Here is a 21,172-nt window from a genome sequence, read left to right on the forward strand (position 1 = left end):
ACTCCCCATTGTTCAGTTTCCCCCATACGTTATTGTCAAGTGTATCCTCTACTTTCTGCCTGAAAGACAGTCAATGCCAGCAGAGAGGAAAGCTAGGGAATGAGGTAGCCCTCCTTTAAGCCAAGCTTGCAGCATGAATGTAGTCATGAGAGATATATTGACACTGTTCAAACTGGGCTTGCACAAGTTGGTCTTTCACAGGTCTATTGGAGGTCCAGAACTGGAGGTGGAACCTACCCCACAGAGCTGATGCTTGCCTTGTAAGCTTCCTGTCACTGCTTATGTTTTCTTTAATCCTCTTAGCCACTGCCAGTCTCATAAACCATCATACGTCTGAATATTTGTGCAGCGCCTTTACAAAGAGGAGAAGTCCTAACTCCACAACGGACCTGGATGTCACTGCAGTCATCAGTGCTTGTTGGGTAGCTGTTTTCAGAAAGCAAAGATGTTGGTGTGCATAAGGACTGGGATGAGGAGCAAAACAGAAGAAATACTGCCTTTCTGGGAATGCATGTACAGCCTTTTCTGGACTAATGTGTACCGTGTTTGTCACCCCATCTCAGAAAGGACATTTGCAGATTTAAAAGGCATGCAGGCAAAAGTAACAGATGCTAAAAAGCATGTGAATCATTTAATATAAAAAGCAACTGAAAGCATTGCTTGCGTTTTCTTCAGGAAAGAGATGATCACCAAGGGCTACGGTACTATGCCCTCTGTGAATATGTTTATACTATATGAGGCTATATACAACAATCAGTGGCATAAAGTAGGGCTATCAGAAGCTTTTGCTCTTTCTGTAACATGACACAAGTACAGAAAGATACTTAGGGCAATGGTGGCCAATTCATTGCTGAACTTTCTGACCCTTGTACAGTTGGTTGGAGCTGGGGAAGCTGTTGACAGTCAATCAGATATTGTGCATTTATATACATATCATATAAAGCCACAGTTACAATTAGTATCAAGAGAAATAATACATCACGCTTTTAACTGTTAAACTAAATCCTAGGACAGGGATGAGTCCTAGTTGAGAAGCAGTTTACCTCACATCTGCCCATAGCAGTATTTGGTGCTAGCCACTGTGAGAAGTGCAATAAATGGATGTTAGGTCTGACTTGGATTGGCAATTTCTATGTTCCTCTACTAGTTATTTGCATGGAGCCTTGGGAGTACAACTTCACCTTGCCAGAGCCCATGGAGTTGCCGCAGAGATTGGAAGTGATCATTGCACTGCCACTGATAATCCAGTATTAATGCACCTATTATACAGCTCTTGAGGAATGTCTAACTAATCTGATTGTGCTGACCTGGTGAACTTTCCCAATCCCTTCCTTCTGCACATGGCAGTCATCTGTACCAGAGAGTCAGCACTGCTACCTTCAAAGTACTGCTCTTTGGAGCTGTAAATCCCAGCTGATACTCTGCAAGCTTATATCTACCTGAGAAGTTCAGCCTATTTGATCCTAGTGTAAAGAGATGACACTGGTGGTGGTGAAGAACATAGCTACAGCAAACAGCTGCCATTTAAACTTCATTGTCTGCCTATTCGGTCCCCTGGTCTGCTAAGTGAGCCCTTCTCAGCAGAAGATTTGGTTATCATTTATGGCAGAAAGCCTTCCCTCCATATGGGAATTTGAAGATGATCTGAGTGCACCTGTAGTGGGCCACTATGGAAAATATTGTAACAAGGAGACAATGATTTTAAGCAAAATCTAGGTGGAGTTTAACCATCAGTATTTGATGTAGACAGCCATGTGTTAGCATGAGTGACCACTGTACAACATGAGTACATACCATGACATTAGTATGCATGGCCTTAAACAACACCTGTATGTACTGCTCGTGAGAGCTTGCTCCTATGGAGATGTGTCAGACTGTAATGCTCTCGGTGAACCCCGGTATATCTGTTACTGTACAGGTTCAAGACTGATAGCTTTGTGCAGCCGGAAGAATAATATAAAGGTATGAAGAAGACTGAGGCCTGCCAACTCCCTATCAACAGGAACCCTGTGCAGTGTGCTATGATCAATGAAGAGGGGTTGGTTGGTACTGCAGCAGCCATGGCTCCCAGTGTTAGAAGGGATGAAAGATTGCTATCACCTCTCCTATTATTTCCATCCTTCATAAAATAAACCAGTTAACCAGCCTCGGGTGTCCACGAGTTTCTTACTGAAATCCCCTAAGAACTGGTACCTCCTTGGTGCAAACCAGTGGTTAACCTGCTCTCCTCAAAAGGCCTTTTCCAGAGTCAGTAAATCATTGGTAAATATGCTGAGTGTCACCTAAGAGTTCATCAAAAGAGGTCAGATTCTGCTCCACCACTAGCCCAGTAAATCAGTTCCCAACTATACAGGGCAAACTGCATCTCATTAGAAAATAGCAGTCCTGATGCACACATGGGGCCAGAGACAGTATTTCACAGCAACAGAGGAAGAAATCCTGCACCTGGAGCAGGTAGGGTGTAGGTTTGCTAGTCTCTGAAAAACTGTGACATTCCACTTTCCTCCCCCTGACCCTCATGTGCAAAGCAGGCTGCAAAATACACACGCAGTGCTTATGCCCATAGAACCATAGAATGGTTTGGGTTGGAAGGGACCTTAAAGATCTGGTTTCAAACTCCCATAGGCAGGGACACCTTCCACTAGACCAGGTTGCTCAAAGCCCAGTACAACCTGGCTGATGCTGATAAGGTAAACTGATAAGGTGAGTTGCTAGTCACAATGGTCTTTGGATACAAAACACTTGGACTCAGACATGAGGCTCCTATTCCCATGTAGACACAAGGCAAAGATTAAAAATTTCAGAGCAACTGAGGATAGAGCACACACTTTGACACCTTTCAGCACATTGCAGGTAACCTAAATCACATTCATAGTCTTACTTTGTAGCTGGAGTAGTACTACAGACAGGAAACTGCTGGCACACTTGCTTAGAGTTGTTCCCTCTGGGGCAGTCATGGAAAGAGTACTGTATTTGCATTGCTTTCCTCAGCTGCCAGGTGTAGCAGTAGAGATAAGCTCTCATGAAGCAGGGATGGCAGTGAGGATGTTCTGCCTCACGCCAGCTACCCGTGGGCCAAGGCTAAAAGTCCACTTACACAACCACAATCCTCTTGCAGAATGCAGGCTGTACCGTCTGGCTGGTACATGACAATAGACAGTCTCCCTTTCCAAATCTTTATACAGCCAGTGCTCCCTAGGTGCAGCAAGTATTATCCTTCCATCAATAGGCTGATTGAACTGAAAACAAAGAGCTGATTCAACTCTAAGCCATAAAAAAGGATACATAGGGACCTGCTCCCTCTGAGGAAGCAAAGAGAAGATGGTGCCTTCCAGTGCTCCTCGCTTGCAGGATACAGGGCCCCAGGGGAACTGCTGGCCCGCTTACATGCAAAGCAATTGTCATCTGGCTGATTTTTCATTTCATCTGTGAAACTGCTCCATTGTAAAGCTATTTCATCGAGTGGGAGAAAGCATTCCTCATTTCCCAACAAAGAAGATCCATTTGTTTCCTTAGGCACAATTTACTCTTTCACATTTCTGGGCTTTGTTGTATTCTTACCTGACAATCTGAGAGTGCTTTTGATGTGAGAGCTAGCCAAATTTGGAGGTGAGACTCGATAACCTGGGAAAGTACAAAGAGAATCTAACACTGTGTGACATTCACCTCCTCCCCTGCCCATGAGGCACACAGTAGCCCATCTTCTTCTATAGTCTGCTGTGCTGGATGCCAATCTCACTTCAAAGCCACACTAATATAGACTCTTTACAGTGACTTTGATGGAGACTCTCCAGATTTAAGCCAATGCAGTCTAGATTGGAATAAATCGCACCTCCTCATCCATATGTAACGTACAAATTCCCTCCTGCCACTTTTGAATTTTTTCCTGTTGAGCAGGTTGGCATCTAAAGGAGCCTCTCTGAGCAGAATACCAACACCAAAGAGGCAAAGGCTGGATCATAACAAGAAACCCTCTAAACCTAAGTCTTGGCAAGGATGCTCGGATAAAAGAACACTTTTTCGGCATAAGTCACCCAAAAGATGTGAAAAGAATGAAGAGATTTTCCTTCTTACATCAATCCCTCATTGCCACTGAAGAAAGCCCACTTTGGGATCCATATCCTTATCCCGTCTACTTCTTGATACATCAAGGATGGCTTAGAATCTGCCCTACTGTACAACTGGGAATGCCTGAGGTTCAAGATCAATTAATACTGGATTCCTAAGATATTACCAACAGACAGGTATAGTATGTGGAACTGAACAACAAGGAGAACTGACGGCTGTCAGGGGAATTAGCAACTGGTATAAAGAATCAACCAGCCTCTCCCCAGCTCCATAAACATTAAATATTGACCATTAAAAATCATGCATTTCTCTATCTGGTTAGTTATTCCTTTCCCTTCTTCTTTTCTTTTTCATCCCACCCTTAGACGAAGGCAAGAATCTCTTCTGGATAGAAACAAAATGCCCTTTTGCTTGTGTTTGCACCGAAGATACCCATGGCTAACACCACAAAGCCATTGTAGTAAATGCAAGGCAGATGAACATCACTGCACACAAGTAGCAGGGCTAGCACACCTCATGGGTATAGCAGCCAAGCATGCCATGGCAATCAGCCAGCCCATGACACTGGATGGGAGCCAATTTGCTTTATTTTTGGCAGCCTGACACCACATACTACTGTGCCAGTCTTAAATCACAGGAATGATAAGAGGTGACCTTTGACAACCAAGGGGACTGATGGAGCTGAAAGAGGATCTGCCCCCAGGCTGGAGGACTACTGGAGTGGCAGATGCTTGGTAGCCCTCCCTCTTCTATGGATGACCACTGTGGTCATACAAGCAACCACCAGTGCTGTGTTTCGACTGGGAGAAGGGTCAAGACATGGCAAATGTCTTAAAGTCTATGGGAAGAGTAAGTACCAAAAGAGAAACAGGGACATTTAAAGAGATGAGAGGGAGCAATAGGATTAAGATAGGGAAAAGACAAGAAAGGCTTTCTGTCAGGAAATATTTCCTCTCTTTGGTAACTTCTGTACTGTGATGATGCTCTATTGTGAAATAGTCTTTAAGGAGAAAGCAGCTTCTTACTATTCTGGACATTGTGCTGTGTGTTCTGCAAAGTGTATTGCCACTCCTCAGATGGACAAGAAGGCCTGTTCAATCTTTTTTGCATTCCGTTCTTGGATGGCTCTGGGGGCACCTACCCAGCTGTCTGAGACTGTGATTGGAAGGCTGATATCATACTGGGATAGGAAAAAAATCTATATTCATTAACATTTTAAAGAGACTATCAGTTTGACTGTGGCCACACACTTGCCATGTTTGCTCTCTGCAAACATTGGCAAGCTTGAGTATCCCTGCATGCATATTGAATAAGTATAAAGAGATGCACATCCTGGTCTTGAACACTCAAACAATCACTGAAAATTCATTTTAAAATATATATTTGATTGTAGACTTTCCAACTTAACTCTGTTGGCCACATATTTACATAGGTAACAGTATCATGTGCAAATGCATGTGAAATCATGCATTTAAATAGCCACTTCAAATGATGTGGCCATGAACGGTCAGCCACTTCAGATGATTTTAAAGCCAACAAGAGCATGAGGGAAATACCTGCAAGTAATTTAGAATACTGCATAGAACTAAACCATTCTTTGATGACTGGTGACTCAAACGAGGTAACATTAAGCAAATGAAATAGGCTGCTACTATGAATTGCCTACATCTACCCATTAGAGCACATAAACCTGAATAAAAACAGAATGTTAATTCAAAGCAGAATCACTACTCCTGCTTAGGAATACGGCATCCCAGGTCTGAAATAAGAGTTAATTATCACTCATTATCCTGTTCACAGAGAACCCCAAAGCACTGACTCACTCTGTCCTATTTTTGCCATTGATGTTTATACCTTTGCCCAAGTATAAAAACAATGCAAAAGTACAGAATGCAACATGCCAAATTAGATTTCACAAATCACATAACATTTATTTTGCCACTCAACTCATCATACAAAGAAAGAATAAAGGGCTGGAGACGTGGACAGCAAAAAGCCGACTTGGACAATGCAACTTCAAGGCTTATCTCTAGAAATGTTTACGTGAATGGAGGTAAAACCAGTAACTCTTTGTTACTGTGTACATTCAGTTCAAACTCATGCTCTTGAAGGCTCCTCCCTTTGTCCATATATTAAATCATACATGTTCTACATGAGCTCCTTTTATAGTACTTATCTGTCCTTTTGGATACCTGTTCTTTCTTATCTGACCACTTTGTTTAGCAGGAACAGAGTCACCTGAAGTCCCAAATTAGCTATGAAGCTTAGAGAGTGGGAATTGTCATTTGTGGGAAAAAATTGGTGGACCAAATGAAATGATGGAGAAACACCAGTAAGTGCAAGATTGGATGCTAAGGCTCTGTAACATTTTAGAAATATCAAGGTGATATATCCCATTTTTACCCCAACAAGCTAATAAATGCAAGAATGACCTATACAGCTGAATGACTCATGAATGTGGAGGCCAGTTACGCTTGACACTGGCTTTGCACATGTGGTGCCTACCTCTGATGTTATTATGTTGTTTACCTTGTGTTTCTTTGATAACGTAAGGAAGGTAAAGAACAAGAGCAAAGGTATCCTCAAGTCTTTGATGCATTTTCTACCCAGCTCAGTGTCACAATTCAAAACCAGCTCTTTATGGTTTGTAAACACTATGCCTCTGTCAAAAATGTTCACTTTTGCCTCTCAAAACTTTCCACCTCTTCCCAGGGGAACTAGTTAAGCAGCGCTGCACTCAGGCAAGAGCAAAGAATCGAAAACATCTCCTAGAGTGACTGTTTGCACCTAATGTTCTCTTCTGTCCTCACTCACTGAGCTGTCAGAGCCTTTAATCTTCCCTTTCTCTAACTTATCCACTTACTCTGAGGGTCTGACCCAGCTGACAGGTCTAAAAGCTTCATGCAACTATGGCTGTAATGGGCTACTCCAAGCACAGATGCTAGAAGTATTTGTGTGGATGGAATTATAAGCAATGCTGATAACAACACGTTCCTGACTAAGATGTGGTTTGCTAGGAATCTCATCCATTCAAAAGAAGATGGGAAAAAGACCCTTCTTGACCATCCCACCAGCAAAACTAAACAGCCTCCTGCAGTATGAGAACTGTCTTGTGAGATTTTCAGCTCGAGTTGGCAGCCCCAGTGAGCAGGTATCCGCTTGGCCTGTTTTGTTGCCCCACTGCAGCTGTCTGTGCTAGTGTGACTGGGAAGGTTCATCAACCTCTTTAGCATATGAAGAGCTTGGGGAAGACTCCCAGGCTCCTTCAAACCTCCCTGACACTCTCTGGCCACCACAGCAAAAAGAGCTGCATAGCTCCTCCGCCTAGAGGAAAAGAAGCCTTGAGAGGAGGAGCAGTGTTTCCAAAAGACACGGGGAAGCAGGGAAGAGCGTGTTAAGAACATGCAACTCCCTCCACCCCTAAAGCCCAGCAAGGGGATTCCCTTGTTAACCCTTGAACAACCTCAGAGGCACCCCCAAGATCCCCATTCCCTAAGCGAGACATCCACTCACCTGTCTTCTCTTCGGTTTGGCTGCTCTCCACTGTCTCCATTTGGGGTTGCGCTGTTGCCTTGGCAGTAGCATCCTCTGCGGCAGGGGTGGTGGTAGTGGCAGTGGTGTCAGCAGCAGGCACGTCGGCTTGTTTAGGCTCCTCTTTGTCTTGGGCTTCATCAGCCTTCAAGGACGGCGAGTTATCAGTGGAAGCTTTAGTGGCACTTTCTGTTTCGGCAGCGGCAGCAGCGGGCTTCTCCTCGGAGGAGGCAGCAGGAGCAGCAGCCTGCGGGGCTGGCTGCTCTGAGCCCGTATCGGCGGCTCCATCCCCTTTTTTCTCCTCCGCTGGTGTGCTGCTGTCTTTGCTGCCCTCCTCCACCTGGGCACTGTCAGCGGTGGCAGCTTCTGTGGCAGTGGGAGCCTCGGTCTCTTTGTTCTCGGCCGCTCCACCGGCAGGGCCTTCCTCCTTCTTGTCAGCAGCATCAGTCTCAGATGCTGGAGCATCTCCCTTCTTCTCCCCCTTGAGCTTTTTCCTTGTTATGTGTCCACGGAAGCTGGCCTGGATTTTGGTGGCTGCCTTATGAGCTTTATCTTCTGGTTTGATGCCATCTTGTTCGATCTTTTGGTCCCCATCCTCATTTTTTTCAACCTTTGAAGAAGGAGAGCAGAGGAGAAAACAGGGAGATGAGTTAAGGTTTCTCCAGGTGCAGCTCAGGCTCTGGTTTTACAAGGAATGTTGCACTTTCCCCTCCTGCTACCCAGTGACACATTTCAAAGCAGCCTTCTATTTGGTATGGGTTTGAAGCCAAGTGGCTCTAATTCCATCCTGGGGCTGGACAGACAGAGGGGGTTTGTAAAAGGAATTTAAAGCACCTCATCATCTCTGCCAGCAATACTGAGAGCACCTTGGCTGTGTGGAAAGGCTTGTACCAGCTCCTTTGTCTCCATCCCCACGATTTATTTTCTCATCCATTTTGAAATACACTGATTTTTTATCCCCTACTCATTTACAAAACACTCTCCCAAGGGGAATTCCCATGGTCCTTCCAAATCAACTTTGATTTGCCTTCAAGTCTTTGTTTCTCTTTAACGACACCTTGTTTCACAGGTGTGTGACTCTAATGACACTGAGTGTTTTGTCCTTTAAAGCTTTTTGGCTCAGGATTGCCAACAGAGACTAGTATTGCTGCCTGCTCCACTGCAGTTGTGTGCTGTCAGACATACACACATAATCACAGCACATACTCCTCACAAATGCCCTGCCTTGCAAGCACTCCAAGCACTTCACTCCCCGCTTGTGGTTTCAATGAAGGAATAATAGGCAGATGGATACCAGTTTTCCAGATCTCAGCAGATGATTATTGTTTCTCCATTGGGGGAATTCAGCCTTGCAACAAAGGACAGGCATTCCCCATAGTTTTTAAGCATATGCCATGCATTAGAGTCTTAAATGGGACCAAAGCAGAGCCTGTTCCTCATGCTGGTCTGCTGCAGGTAGACAACTCTCAGCTTGCAAAACCCCACTGAATCTACAGGACATACTATGCTTCACCTCAATAATTTAGCAGCCCTTGGGCAAGCAACAGTTCAGCTGCATATTGACAGAAGGTCACTGTTCTATTAATATTCCCATTGGGAAGCATTCAAAGGAGGTACTTGGAAGCAGAACCACTGGCTTCTTTGCTATCTGCACCTGGTTTCCAATACTGGCTCAGGTCACAAAAGAAGGGCAAGAGCTGGCTGAGAAAGATAGCAAGGATTTAGTCCTGGGTGGAAAGAGGAAACCACTCCTTAGGCCATCAGTACTGAGAGGAACCACCTGGGGAAAGGGCCAGGACTAGAAGAGCAGAGAGAGGGGAAAGGCTATATATAAATTCAAACCAGTTCAGCAGGAATAAGGGGGCAGCATGCACATGTGGCACTGGAAACACCATGCTTCTGAAGAGAGGTATGGTGGCCAAGGAGCAAGCAGTCCCAAATCATCAAGGTAAAGAGCAGCAGAGGTGGGATGGGTCTGGATACAGCAGGAAGTAAGTCTGAGAGTGAGACTGGGTACCAGGATGCTTACGTAGAGGATGAGTGAAAAAGCCTGTGAGTGAATATGCAACTGCTATTAATACACAGAATTCAGCACAAGGAGGTTTCATGCTCCTCACCATGCTCAGGGACAAAATGGTTGCTGTACCTATCAAAGGGGCACAGACAGCAGTTACGTCTGCACTTCCCCAAGTGTATTAAGTGACGTAGTATGGAAAGTGGGCTTTCATGTTCACCTCAACTTGTCAGCAAGCAAGGGATGGTAATGTGTAAAGACAATGCAGATGTTGGCATGCTGTAACCCTTCATGTACATCTTTTATTTACACAGCTAACTCTGCACTGTATTATTCAGCATGTGGGGCAAGCTTTCCAGCCTATTTCAGTACAAGGGGAAGGAAACAAATTGGAAGTACCTTTAAACCAGCACGTTCAAGGAAGAGCTGTGATCCAGCCAAAGTAGTGCAGCTCTGCACAGGCTCATCCACCCTGCTCCTTAGGTGAGTTTTGCAGCTTGCAGTAAATCCTGTGTTACTGTGGCAACATAACTACTCATACCTGGACTAGTTGGTTTAAGGAAAGCTTGAGCATGCCTGTATTACACTATGTAGCCATAGCAATGTGGAGATAGACTAGGTACTTCTGGACAGTAACACTTGGATGCCCTAGCTTTGACTAAGGACTGTAGCCAATTTCAAACAGCAGCAGGACTGGGAGACTGGACAGGTTAGACATGACTGCAAGACCCTAAAGATCCAGCCTCATATGTTTGCTTCCTGCAAAGCCATCAGTGAATGTGACAGAACTGTTAATTCCTGGGTAAAGATAAAAACCATTGACTTGAAGGGAGATTTGTCTTGCCACTGGCCTTGCACCTCTCACATCCCACATACCTCCCTGTGCCAACCAGGGAAGCTATTATAGTGTTGAATTCATGCCTCTGCCTCCAGATGTGTTACCTGGTACCTGGGCTATGAAGCTCTGAGGTTTATCTGCTTCCCACTGCTAGCAGGAGGCCTGGGCACAGCAAGAAGCACAGCAAGAACCAAGCATCCTGCTACCCAAGCTGAACTTGCAGAGACCTGTGACTGTCAGCCAGCCCTGTACCTGGTAGAGAATGGGAGAGCATTCTTTCCCTCCAGGGAGGCCAGACTGAAACCTCTCACCCACACCTACTGCATTATAGAGCTAAAATGCTCCTTTGCTGTTCCGATGACATCATGGTCCTCTTATCCCATTTGGGATGACATCAGTTTGAGTCCTTGCCAGATCACAAGGTTTGCAGCTACAAAATGGACTTCCAACAGGGTGCTTTCAGCATAATTTCAGATGTAAAAGATAAGAAATATGAAGCTGGGGCAGAGGTGGAGTTTAAGATCATGGATGAAAGAAATGTACTAATAGTTTGTCTGTGCCAACTGTGGCCCTCAGCAACCCCATTTCTATTCAGTCCTTCCTCACTGAAGCATTTGAAATGACTTCAGGCTACTGGCCTGCAGCTACTTCTGGGGTAGGACATGGTATCCGTTGAATATGTGTGTCATGTTGTATAACAATGGGTTGGGTGAGAAACAGATTGTTTCAGAGGCAAACTTATGCTCACACAAAAAAAAAGACAAAGGCTCTTCATCTGTGGATTATGCACGCATTAGATAAGCTTTAATTAAGGAAGCTGCTCAAAAATAACCTGTATATATAGTGAAGCTCCTAGAAAGCAATTTATCTTCCCTGGAAAGCTAAAAGGGTGAGTCAGCCCTGCCAGGGTGTATTCAAAAGCATCTCAGTGGAAAACAAGAAAGCTGCCTGTCTTATCTATCTGCTATGCATGTATGACATCTCGGCTGGAGTATTGTGGCTGAAATCAAGTGACAATTATTACTAGGTTTTGTACAGAAACCAGGTCTCCCAGCCAAGAATCAGCCCTGGTAAGATTAAGTTTTATATACTAGTATTCCATCACACCCCCCCTTCATTTACACATTTATGTGTAAAGTAAACTCATGCTAGTCATTAGCATTGACATATTCATGATATTGTGAGTCTGTATGCAACGTATTGTCATTTTACACAGAGCAAATATCCTCTGTTTCACTTATTGTGGAACAAATCATAGATTCTTCCATGGCAGAAGAGTTGAAATCACTGAGGTGGGTGGATACATAGCTATATGGATGTATAAATGGACATACATAGTCAGGACCATCTCCACATCCCCATTGAAGCCAGTGTGCAAAGCTTTGCCTTCATGAACACATTGCTAAGCTTTGAAGTCTCTACACAGCCCACATCTTTCCAGTCCTAGAGGGATGATCCCCTCGCCATCTCCATCTGCTTGTCTGCCACACCTCCAGGTTTCTAGGACATCCCTTTCCCAGGCAGACAGCTCCTGTGAGACTTCCCTTGCTGTCACACAGAGCAGAGTAGGAGATACGACATCAATGTTTACGGGCAGAGGTTAGTTTTTAAGTACCAGGAAGATGGAAATGGCATGAAGCCACGACCCTAAGAAGACTTCTGATCTCTGGCAACATTTCCACCTTCCATCTCCAAACCCACAGCTTACAGAGGGGTCAAAATATGGCAAAGAATGAAGACAGTGTTACTATAACCTTCAGGCCCTTCTAAATGTCCCACATGCTGGTACATCAGGAAAGGAGAAATGAAGAAACTAGATGTTTTCCAGATACTCCATGTGTTTGCAGCCACACACAGGCAAAGAGAAAGAAGGAAGGGGACTGATTGCTTGGTCTTTGCTTGTTGTTTGCACACTTGTCTCTCGTGATGTATCTCCTTGCCCATCCTTGGAAAAATAATCACATAGGTTTGTATTTTGGATGCCGGGATGGAGAAATCAAGAAAGAACTGACTGTTCCTTTAAAAGCTCTTTCAATATTATCTACTCTGCCACCTTTAAAAGCTCTTTCAATATGATCTACTCTGCCATTTTCTACAGATCTCCCTTTCCTGGTGTTTCTCTGCCCACCAATATATAGCTTGTATCAACCTCCTTAATGTTCACCCTAGGATCATGCTGCTGTACACTCAGTCATCACTGATATCCAGCTCCTTTCTGTCCTTATCTAGGAGCTCCTTTTAACAGGACACCAAATCCCAGAGCCCTTCCATTCACATTGCTGTCTCCTGGTATTCTGAAACCTGCATGCCACAAGTCCAGATTTAGGATTTACACAGCTTTTACCAAAGGAGTCATTAGCATTGGCCAGGGCCTTGACATCCACAGGACCAGTGATAGTTATCAATAAGCTGCTTCATAACCCAACTTCATAACCAATGATACCCAACTATTAAGATAGATAAAAAACTCAACCCATGTTCTTCATGCAACGATAGAGGGACCTAAAGTCATTCCTTTCTCATGACACATGCATTAAGGTATGGAAATCTTTCCTTCAATTTGCTAGGTGAATTAGCACTGAATCAGCTTGTGGTACTTGTGGGGTTAAGACGCATCTCAGTCCATACTCTAACCTTGACTACAGCAAATGCCTATTCCTACTGATGTTACTCAAAGTCACGAAGAAATGTAGGCACCTGACTCCCATTGGATTCACAGGATTGAGTCACCTTGATGCTTTTGTGAGCTTGACGTGACCTGATTTGTCTCAGAGCAGGCATTTAAGGAGCAGAATGCATCAAAGTAAACTACACCAGCTGTCTCCCCAGAAGGAGTAAAGCATGGACACATGAGAGAGAGAAAAGGCTTTCACGCCTTGGGAAGTGAGGAAGCGATTTAGCACAGAGAACAGCTTTTTATAACCCAGTTAAATGGTGTGAAGACACCTGGCTGCAGGATGGCATTTCTCAGTACAACCTGTCTGCGAGGTGAGGAAACAAACAGAGTTCCTTTTTATTCCTAGGATGAGTATGGTGATAGTGAGTAAAACACCCTTGAGAGAAAAAAGTTTAATTCAACCCTCTGAAGGCTTGTGCACAATGGTTCCCCAGGGTATAACCAGCAGGGTTTAAGCTTTCCAATTTCAAATCCTGTAACAATGGAGTTTCCACCCTTTCCTCTACAAGATCCTCTCACATGTAGGAAATCTCCTCTCCATTTTATGGTGCCTGGAATGGAATCAGCTGATGATGGTCAGGCAGATGGATGGATTTTATTCACTTGTCTCCAGTGACTCAGAAGAGAGGTAGAAAATAATCTAAGCTAGACCTATTTAGATATTTTCAGGATGCATTCGCAATAAATCCATTATATTCTGCTCACCTGCTTTCTGACTCTCCCTTCTATTTGTCACCCTGTTTCTGCTAAGCTGATGGTCAACCAGGGTGCCTTCTACACCGTGACGCTCCAGTGGTTAAAAGGAGAAAGGCTCTCAGTACTCCCTGTGCTGCCTTTACATAGAATCATAGAATGGTTTGGGTTGGAGAGGACCTTAAGGTCATCCAGTTCCAACCCCTCGTCGTTCTGTTCAAAGCACCCAAAGCCTCAGAGGCAGGACTGGGTTGCAGTATGCCAAGGCAGTGCTTTTATAGTTAATGTCAAGAGCACATGTATATCCTGGCGTATGGCCCAAGCGTGTGAGGGCACTTAAGTGCACAAGGTCTGTGTGGACTGTGTTGAAGGCCTTGGGTGTCTGGTACAATCAACATCCATGCTCTTGCTTCATGCTGGATCCTGGTGCATACTGTGCTGTCAGTTGTGCCTAGTCTCCGTTTGGGAGGGAAACAGTTGTGTCACTCCAGAAGGAGCCAGCCAGCAGGTGTTCGCATCAAGGGACCAAAGCCTGGAAATGAAGCAGGAAGGTATCCAAGCTGACAGTGCGCATCCACTCCCAAAAATAGACCATGCTGAAGAAATTCAGCAAAGGGACCAGGTGAAAAATTTCCACTGAACTATGCTTTGATTAGAAAAGCTCATTCAAAAAAATACGTGGTTTCTGCTGCAGATGGGCTTAGACAGAAACACAAGCCTGGATATCACAGCGCTAAAGAGAAGGTTTATCTAGGCTCAAACTGTGGTTTGTGTGGTCCTGTTTGGGGCAGTTTGGACAGTTTGATTGCTATGTGAATTGTTTTAAACACCTTCAGAGTCTGAATCCCATGGGCAGGTAATGGAAACCTGAATTATTGATCTCTCTCCCTCTCCTTTCCTTTTTCACCCTCCTTATTTTCTTGCTTGCTTAGTTTTGGACTCTATGGAAATGTTCAAGGAATTGTTATATACATCTGGTGGCTCCAGAGATTAATAACATGTCCCCATGAGGGCTGGACATGTTTGCTTCTGCTCTTGCTGCAGCCAAGGGCCAGACTTGCTTCCCTGAGATGTGGCACAGAACCTCCCCAGAGTCCAGGCTTATGCAAGGTCTCTGGAGCCATTTCCACAAGAAACAGCATCTTGTGTCCTGCAGCTCCTGTCCCATTCCCTCCATGGGAACACAGGGCTGCACCCAGCTCAGGTGATGGGAAACATCCCTGCTTCTCCCCAGCCAAACTGCAGGCAGGGATTCTACAAGCCCTTCCACTGCTGGTCTCTGAGGTCACCTTGATCTTTCCCTGTTGCACCTAGGAATTATAAGGAATTTTGTGCTGGAACCATCAGTCCATGGGCAACTAGACTGAGGCCCTGTCACTAGCTCAGTATCTGCCTGTGCTCCTTGCTGGTTTGCCCAGGGTTTTTGCAGCCAGCAGGATAACAATGACAGGCTCAAGCCCCAAGTCAATCCAGTCTCTGAACCTTCTTTTTAACCTGCCTGTTAACTTTGAGTCTCCTCTGGTACCTCCTTCTGGTAATGACTGCCAACAAATACCACGAAATCTCTCAACCTAGTGATGACAGAGCTAAGTATCAAGTAACTCCCTCCCTGCTTGATGGTAAGCTCAGGGCTGTATTTGTTCTATCATTATTATTATAACTGTTATTATATTTTAGTTTCTGTCACTGGAAATGGGGGCAATTTATCTTCTGAAAAAGCATTTGCAAGTTCATTGGAGTCAAACATCCCCAGCAATTAGGGAAAGCAAGCCACTAATTCCCAGTGTCTTGGAAAGCTGCTTAGAAGGTGGGCTTTGCTATTGCAGCAGTGACCTTTCCCACCCAAAACAGCCCCAGGCTTGATCACTGCAGGGGAGGGCAGGTGTGGGGCTGAAACCCAGGGTGGCAAGAAGAGATACTGCAAGGTTTGGTAAGGTGTGAGGCTAAGGGAGGGAGAAGACAGAGCTCAAAGCAGAGGGAAAGGAATGAGAGTAGAGGGAGGAAGAAAGGAACCAAAGGCAGGAAGAGAGGTAAAACCTGTGCAAAGCCAAGGCACTGAATGGAAGGGAGGCAAATAAATAACAAAGATGTGATACAGGGGAAGGGAGAGTGCAAAGGAGAGAGAAAATTACTGATCCACATCCGAAGAGTGTGACAGCGGGAGGTACCAAAACAGGCAGCTAAGTAGCCGAGCAGGGTCCCCTGGAGCAGGTCTGCATGACTGACTGTGCCGCAGCTGAAAGTGGTGCTGGCAGTGCCATGCCACCTCACTGCACCACCCTAGCTGTCAGTTCCATGAGCCCTGGGCTGGCAGTGCTAGCAGTGGAGAGGCTAAGTGCCTATCAGAACCTGAGAAGCTCTCCAGAGAAGACCTGTATGACACAGCTTCTTTCACCCAAGAACCTGGGCTTGGCTGCTTGATACCATGTTCTGTCTGTATAACTTCAGTGCTTTCCAAGCACCATAAAACTGATGAATCAGGGCTGTGATTTCAGCTGTCACTCCGTAATGTGCAATGCCCCTCTCCTATCCTTCAGGTAGGGCTGTCACCAAAGCACAGACATGGCTTTGATTGGAAAGTTCCTTTGGGGCCACAGGCAGCTGAACACGAGACCCAGTAGCCTCAGGGCTTAATCACTTATTCTAGAGACTGGCACTGAGCTATGGGAAACGCACATGTGGCTTCAAGCCATTTTGTTTCTTACTTTGCTCCTCCACTGTATACAGCCCTATTGAAAAAGCAGGAGAGGAGAGGCAAGCCTGCAGTACATGCTGCTGTAGACCCTTTGTGGACACCGTTAAGTTAGTGTTAGAAAGACCTCCAGCCAAAAAAAAACATGTTGAATAGATGTACTAGCAAAAAAAAAAGCCACAAGTGTTTGGATTCACCATTTATGAGAGCTAGTATATCACAGCCACATTTAAGTAGTCACCCAGAGCTTCTCCTAAGCTTCCTGCTGTGGGAAAGTTGTTCTTTTGCTTTTCCAATCCCATCTTTAAGCTGTTATTAAAAAGGGGCTTCAATAAGCTTCAAACATCTTGGTCATGAAGTCTTTTTCCCATTCTTCAGTAAGGAAGCCTTAAAGCACTGCACATTGTAATGCTTTTTCCCCAGGCACAGAGTTTAGATCACTCCATAGCTGCTGCATCTGCAGCACAGCCATACTGTACATCCCCTTGTGGAGGGCTTTGCTCAGCAGTCCTCCTGGCAGAGAAGGCGAGGGAAAAGGGACTCCTGGTGAGGATGAGGGAATCGGTGGGCAGGCAGGATGCACAAAGCTTATTCCACTTCTGTATGCCCTTCTGCAGATGTGATATGGAAAGTGAGTTTTCATCCTGAGAAGGACTTGTGTGTCTCTGGAATAGGAGCCTTCTTCCCTCACGATACCATGCAAAGCCAGGCAGAAAGCACTGGGAAGTATGCACAGATGACCTAACACCAGGGCCAGTTCAGACAGCCCAGCTTTGTCACCCACTGAAAAGCAAATCATTATAAATCTCCAGGGTCCTCCAGGCTCTCCCTGCGCACTGCAGCAGGGCTGATTCCCTCCATCTTTAACCTACCCCACAAGAGCACTGCTTGTTACCAGTCTGTGGATGTTTCCCCCAAAGCTGATTCACTGGGTTTCTCTGGCAGTTGATACCTTTGGTGAACTGAAGAGCTTTTCAGCCAGCCATCTGCATCTTGTCGATGTTGAATCATAGAATGGTTTGGGTTGGAAAGGACCTTAAGATCATCCAGTTCCAACCCCCTGCCATGGGCAAGGACACCTCACACTAGACCATGTCACACAAGGCTCGTCCAGCCTGGCTTTGAACACTGCCAGGGATGGAGCATTTACCACTTCTCTGGGCAAACTGTTCCAGTGCCTCACCACCCTCACAGTAAAGAACTTCCTCCTTATATCATATATCTCGAGAACAGCTTGTTTCCGCTCTCTTAGTAACACTCCTTCATATATCAATAGCTCTCATACCATCCTTCTTTGCCAGATGACTCTTCCCAGCTCTCTTAAGCCCTACTTAGAGATCTTACTTTGGTTACAGAATTTACATTTGCTCTACAGAGGGATGACTAAAACGTCTCCCCAGCTTTAATGAATAATGAAACACTATACTCACAAAAATAATAATTAGCAATATAGCTAAAAATAAATCAATGTGCGGATCACACTCCCAAAGGCAGTAGGAAAAGCTGCAGCCACGAACTTAGATGGTGCTGAAAATAGCTAAGCACTTAGGGGGAACAAAGAAGAAAAGAAAGATGAGGGGACCTTAGGGATGGCCAGGTGTCTGACATCAAACCACACAGGTTGTTGAACAGAATCCCGAGTCTGCTCCATTTCCTGTCAGCCTCCCCCAAATGCTATTCATGACATTTAGGAATTAGCTGGGGTTGTCAAAAAGTTGGGTAGCCGGAGGAGGTGGGATGAGAAAGATGGAGTGGAAGGATCCCAAACACTTTTTCAGAGGTTCCCCAAGAGTTTCCATCTGGCTCCTAATGGTGAGCTTCCAGATGAAGGAAGAGAAGAGCCAAATGCATGAGGATTTATGATGATGGCAACTGCTATTATTTCTACATCCTTGCGATATATCTCCCTTGTGGTGCTGGGAAAGGAAGCAATGAAGCAAGCAATAGGACTCAAGACAATGGATTGTGCTGAACACAAGGAAAAGCACAGGCAGCACACTGGTTTACACAGGAAAAACAGTTGATACTGCAGGAACCACATAGCTTTCTCCTAACACCATCTAAAATATAGAGCTATTTCTTTGCAGGAAAACATAATTCCTGGTTCTTCAGGAAGACACAGGACTTGCCAGTTCAAGCTATTGACCCATTAACAATAAAACAATAAGTCCTTTATAAAACACATAGTTAAGCAAATTATAGGTCTGCTCAAACGAAGCAAAGATTATGGTATGCAAATACCTACATTATGTGCCTAGGTTATGCCATTAGTTGTACTCTGCTTTTCAGATGAACTGGTCCCTCAGCCACCAAAATAGACGCAAATCATGCATGTTCCATTACAATGAATGATTTTAGAACTATCTAAAATGTTAGCCCAGGAGTGTGGATTTCTTTTTCTTTTCTTTTTTCCAGTAACTCTTTCGTTCTCCCCAGTCAGAGATAGGAAATCATCTTGTGGAACTATCACAAAATGCATGTCACAAACACACACACACATATAAACACAGTGGAGTAAGTGAGCAATTTGCAAGAAACCCATTGCCTTGAGTTAGTTTGCATAACCAATTCACTAAATCCTGCTGAAATGAAAGCAGAAACGAAGCCTAGATGCAGAATATTTTCAAACAGATGAAATCCAACAGGACTCATTTGATCCCTTCCAGAAAGAATGAGTTATGATTCCACAGACACTTTCTGTGCTCTCTGAATTCAGTCACTAACTCAAGGTTTTGGGATCTGCCTAAGCCTTAGGAATATCTGAGAGTACTCGGTGTACAACTGGAGCACCTACTGGGGCTTTCAGGTAACTAACATTTTGATCTCAGTGCAAAGCAGAGGAAAAAGGTTTCCACCTGTATTTTGCTTTGGTTGCAGAAGCAATTATTTTGCAGCCTGAAGAAAATATAACACATTCCCCCAAGATGCCTGCTTTCTAGATTGTATTCTCACAGCACTTTACAAACACTCATGAATTATTAACACTTCGGTATACATTCCTATGCCTCAGCTCTAGTGGCTCAACATAAAACTTGATTGAAAGAAGAATCAAAGGGCCAGGTTTTAAGGAACGAATGGTGAGATCTTGACAAATGCCCGCTTGCCTTAATCCGATTGAAACCAGTGTGAATTAGGCACCAAGGCTCTTTGGAAAATGCTGCTAGGCTCCTGCCTATATAAATCTGATTTGTTAAGACACTTCTGTAAATTCTGTGATACCACCCTGCCACTGTTTGGAACTAAGCTTGTAAGTATCTGCTGAAGAGTAAAACAAAGGACCTTAAAGAAGACTTAAAGTGTTAGTAGGAAACTGGGTATTTGAAGCTTAAGAAACTCAGGGGTACAAAGGTATTACATTAAGATCTTGGTCCCATTTTCTGCAGTTCAAAAGTTAAAATGCAGGAGGGAGAGGCTTGGTGAAAGAGAACAGAGGATCTCAGCTTACAGACACCTGTCCTACAGCACTGCCCTGCCTTTGCTGCCAAGTTCCTTTGTTATCCCAGCCCATACTTTTCACAGCATGATTTCCTGTGGCATGTTCTACATCTCTGAGTAGCTGCCTTCAGACACCTCGAGTCTGATTTGGAGCAGTGCTGAGAACTCAGAGCCGCAGCTGACAGTAACGGGAGCTGTTTTCAGATACATGCAATTGAATATAAAAATCTACTCATAAAAGTCAGGTCCTCTCTTCCTCAAATTCAGCACATAAAACTGGGGAGTCCTGCTGACCAAACCCCATCTTTGTGCTTCAGTTGCCCATCTGCAAAACCGGAGTAAAAATATTCAGTTATCTCCACATGGGTGTTGCGAAGATTTACTAAGCAGTGTTAGGGATGTGCTCAGAATGACAAAAAGCCCAGGAGAAAATGAGCATTTCTGATTTCAGAGCAGAGTTGAATAGTATTTATTGAGTGAAACCATGGGGTCACATGCTGACTTATTATGAGAGAACAAAATATTGAATAACTGCTCATTAAGTGAACATTGTCCATTCTGTGGCCTAAATGAAGTAGAAATCCCTGGGAAGAAAAATCAGATGTGTTCCTGTTATTAGAAGTGTATGGAAATACATTGACTAGAGGAGACCACGCTCAGGTGGCACAGGCATTTCCAACACCGGCTAGTTGTTTAATACTTGACTTAGCAGCCTTAGTAACTTCTAACATAGTTTCTCTGTGGTCCTTTTCACACATACACTACCACACATTTAGCTGAAGCATAAATCTAGTTTATAAAATCATAGACTCATAGAATGGTTTGGGTTGGAAGGGACCTTAAAGCTCGTCCAGTTCCAGCCCCCTGCCATGGGCAGGAACACATTCCACTAGAGCAGTAATGTGGGACAATTCAACTTTTACCCCTGAGATCTTCCTCCCACATGGAGATACTGATAAAAAAGCAGTCCCAACATCATCAGTGTGCTGTCTGTAATATGATGTTCCTTCCTGTGGGAGTCATGCTTCAATCACTCAGTACCTGCCTGTGGCTTCAAAGCCACAAGTTGGCCATCCTTGAATTAGGTGAGGCAGGATTATCAGTGGAAAATGAAACATTTTTCTTAGCAAAAAATAGATTAATAGAAGGTAAGTTTTATCTGGCAATTTAATGAGTGCACAATTACTGCATCAGGGAAAAGCCCCCTAAAGATTTAATCATTTA

The 21,172-nt window shown here is 44.6% G+C and overlaps 1 protein-coding gene across 1 annotated transcript in view; it reads right to left on the reverse strand.

The window, feature by feature from the left end:
• GAP43 (growth associated protein 43) overlaps window positions 1-21,172 on the reverse strand; it is a 57,233-nt gene that overhangs the window by 21,055 nt on the left and 15,006 nt on the right. The window contains exon 2 of the mRNA XM_057404164.1: window positions 7,582-8,209. Within this exon, the coding sequence (XP_057260147.1) occupies window positions 7,582-8,209 (628 nt within the window). The remainder of the gene's footprint in view (window positions 1-7,581; window positions 8,210-21,172) is intronic.

This window comes from Pezoporus wallicus, unplaced genomic scaffold (assembly GCF_028554395.1).
Source record: "Pezoporus wallicus isolate ANWC-B61680 ecotype Strahan unplaced genomic scaffold, APGP_CSIRO_Pwel_v1 contig_6598, whole genome shotgun sequence".
Taxonomy (NCBI): Eukaryota; Metazoa; Chordata; class Aves; order Psittaciformes; family Psittacidae; genus Pezoporus; species Pezoporus wallicus.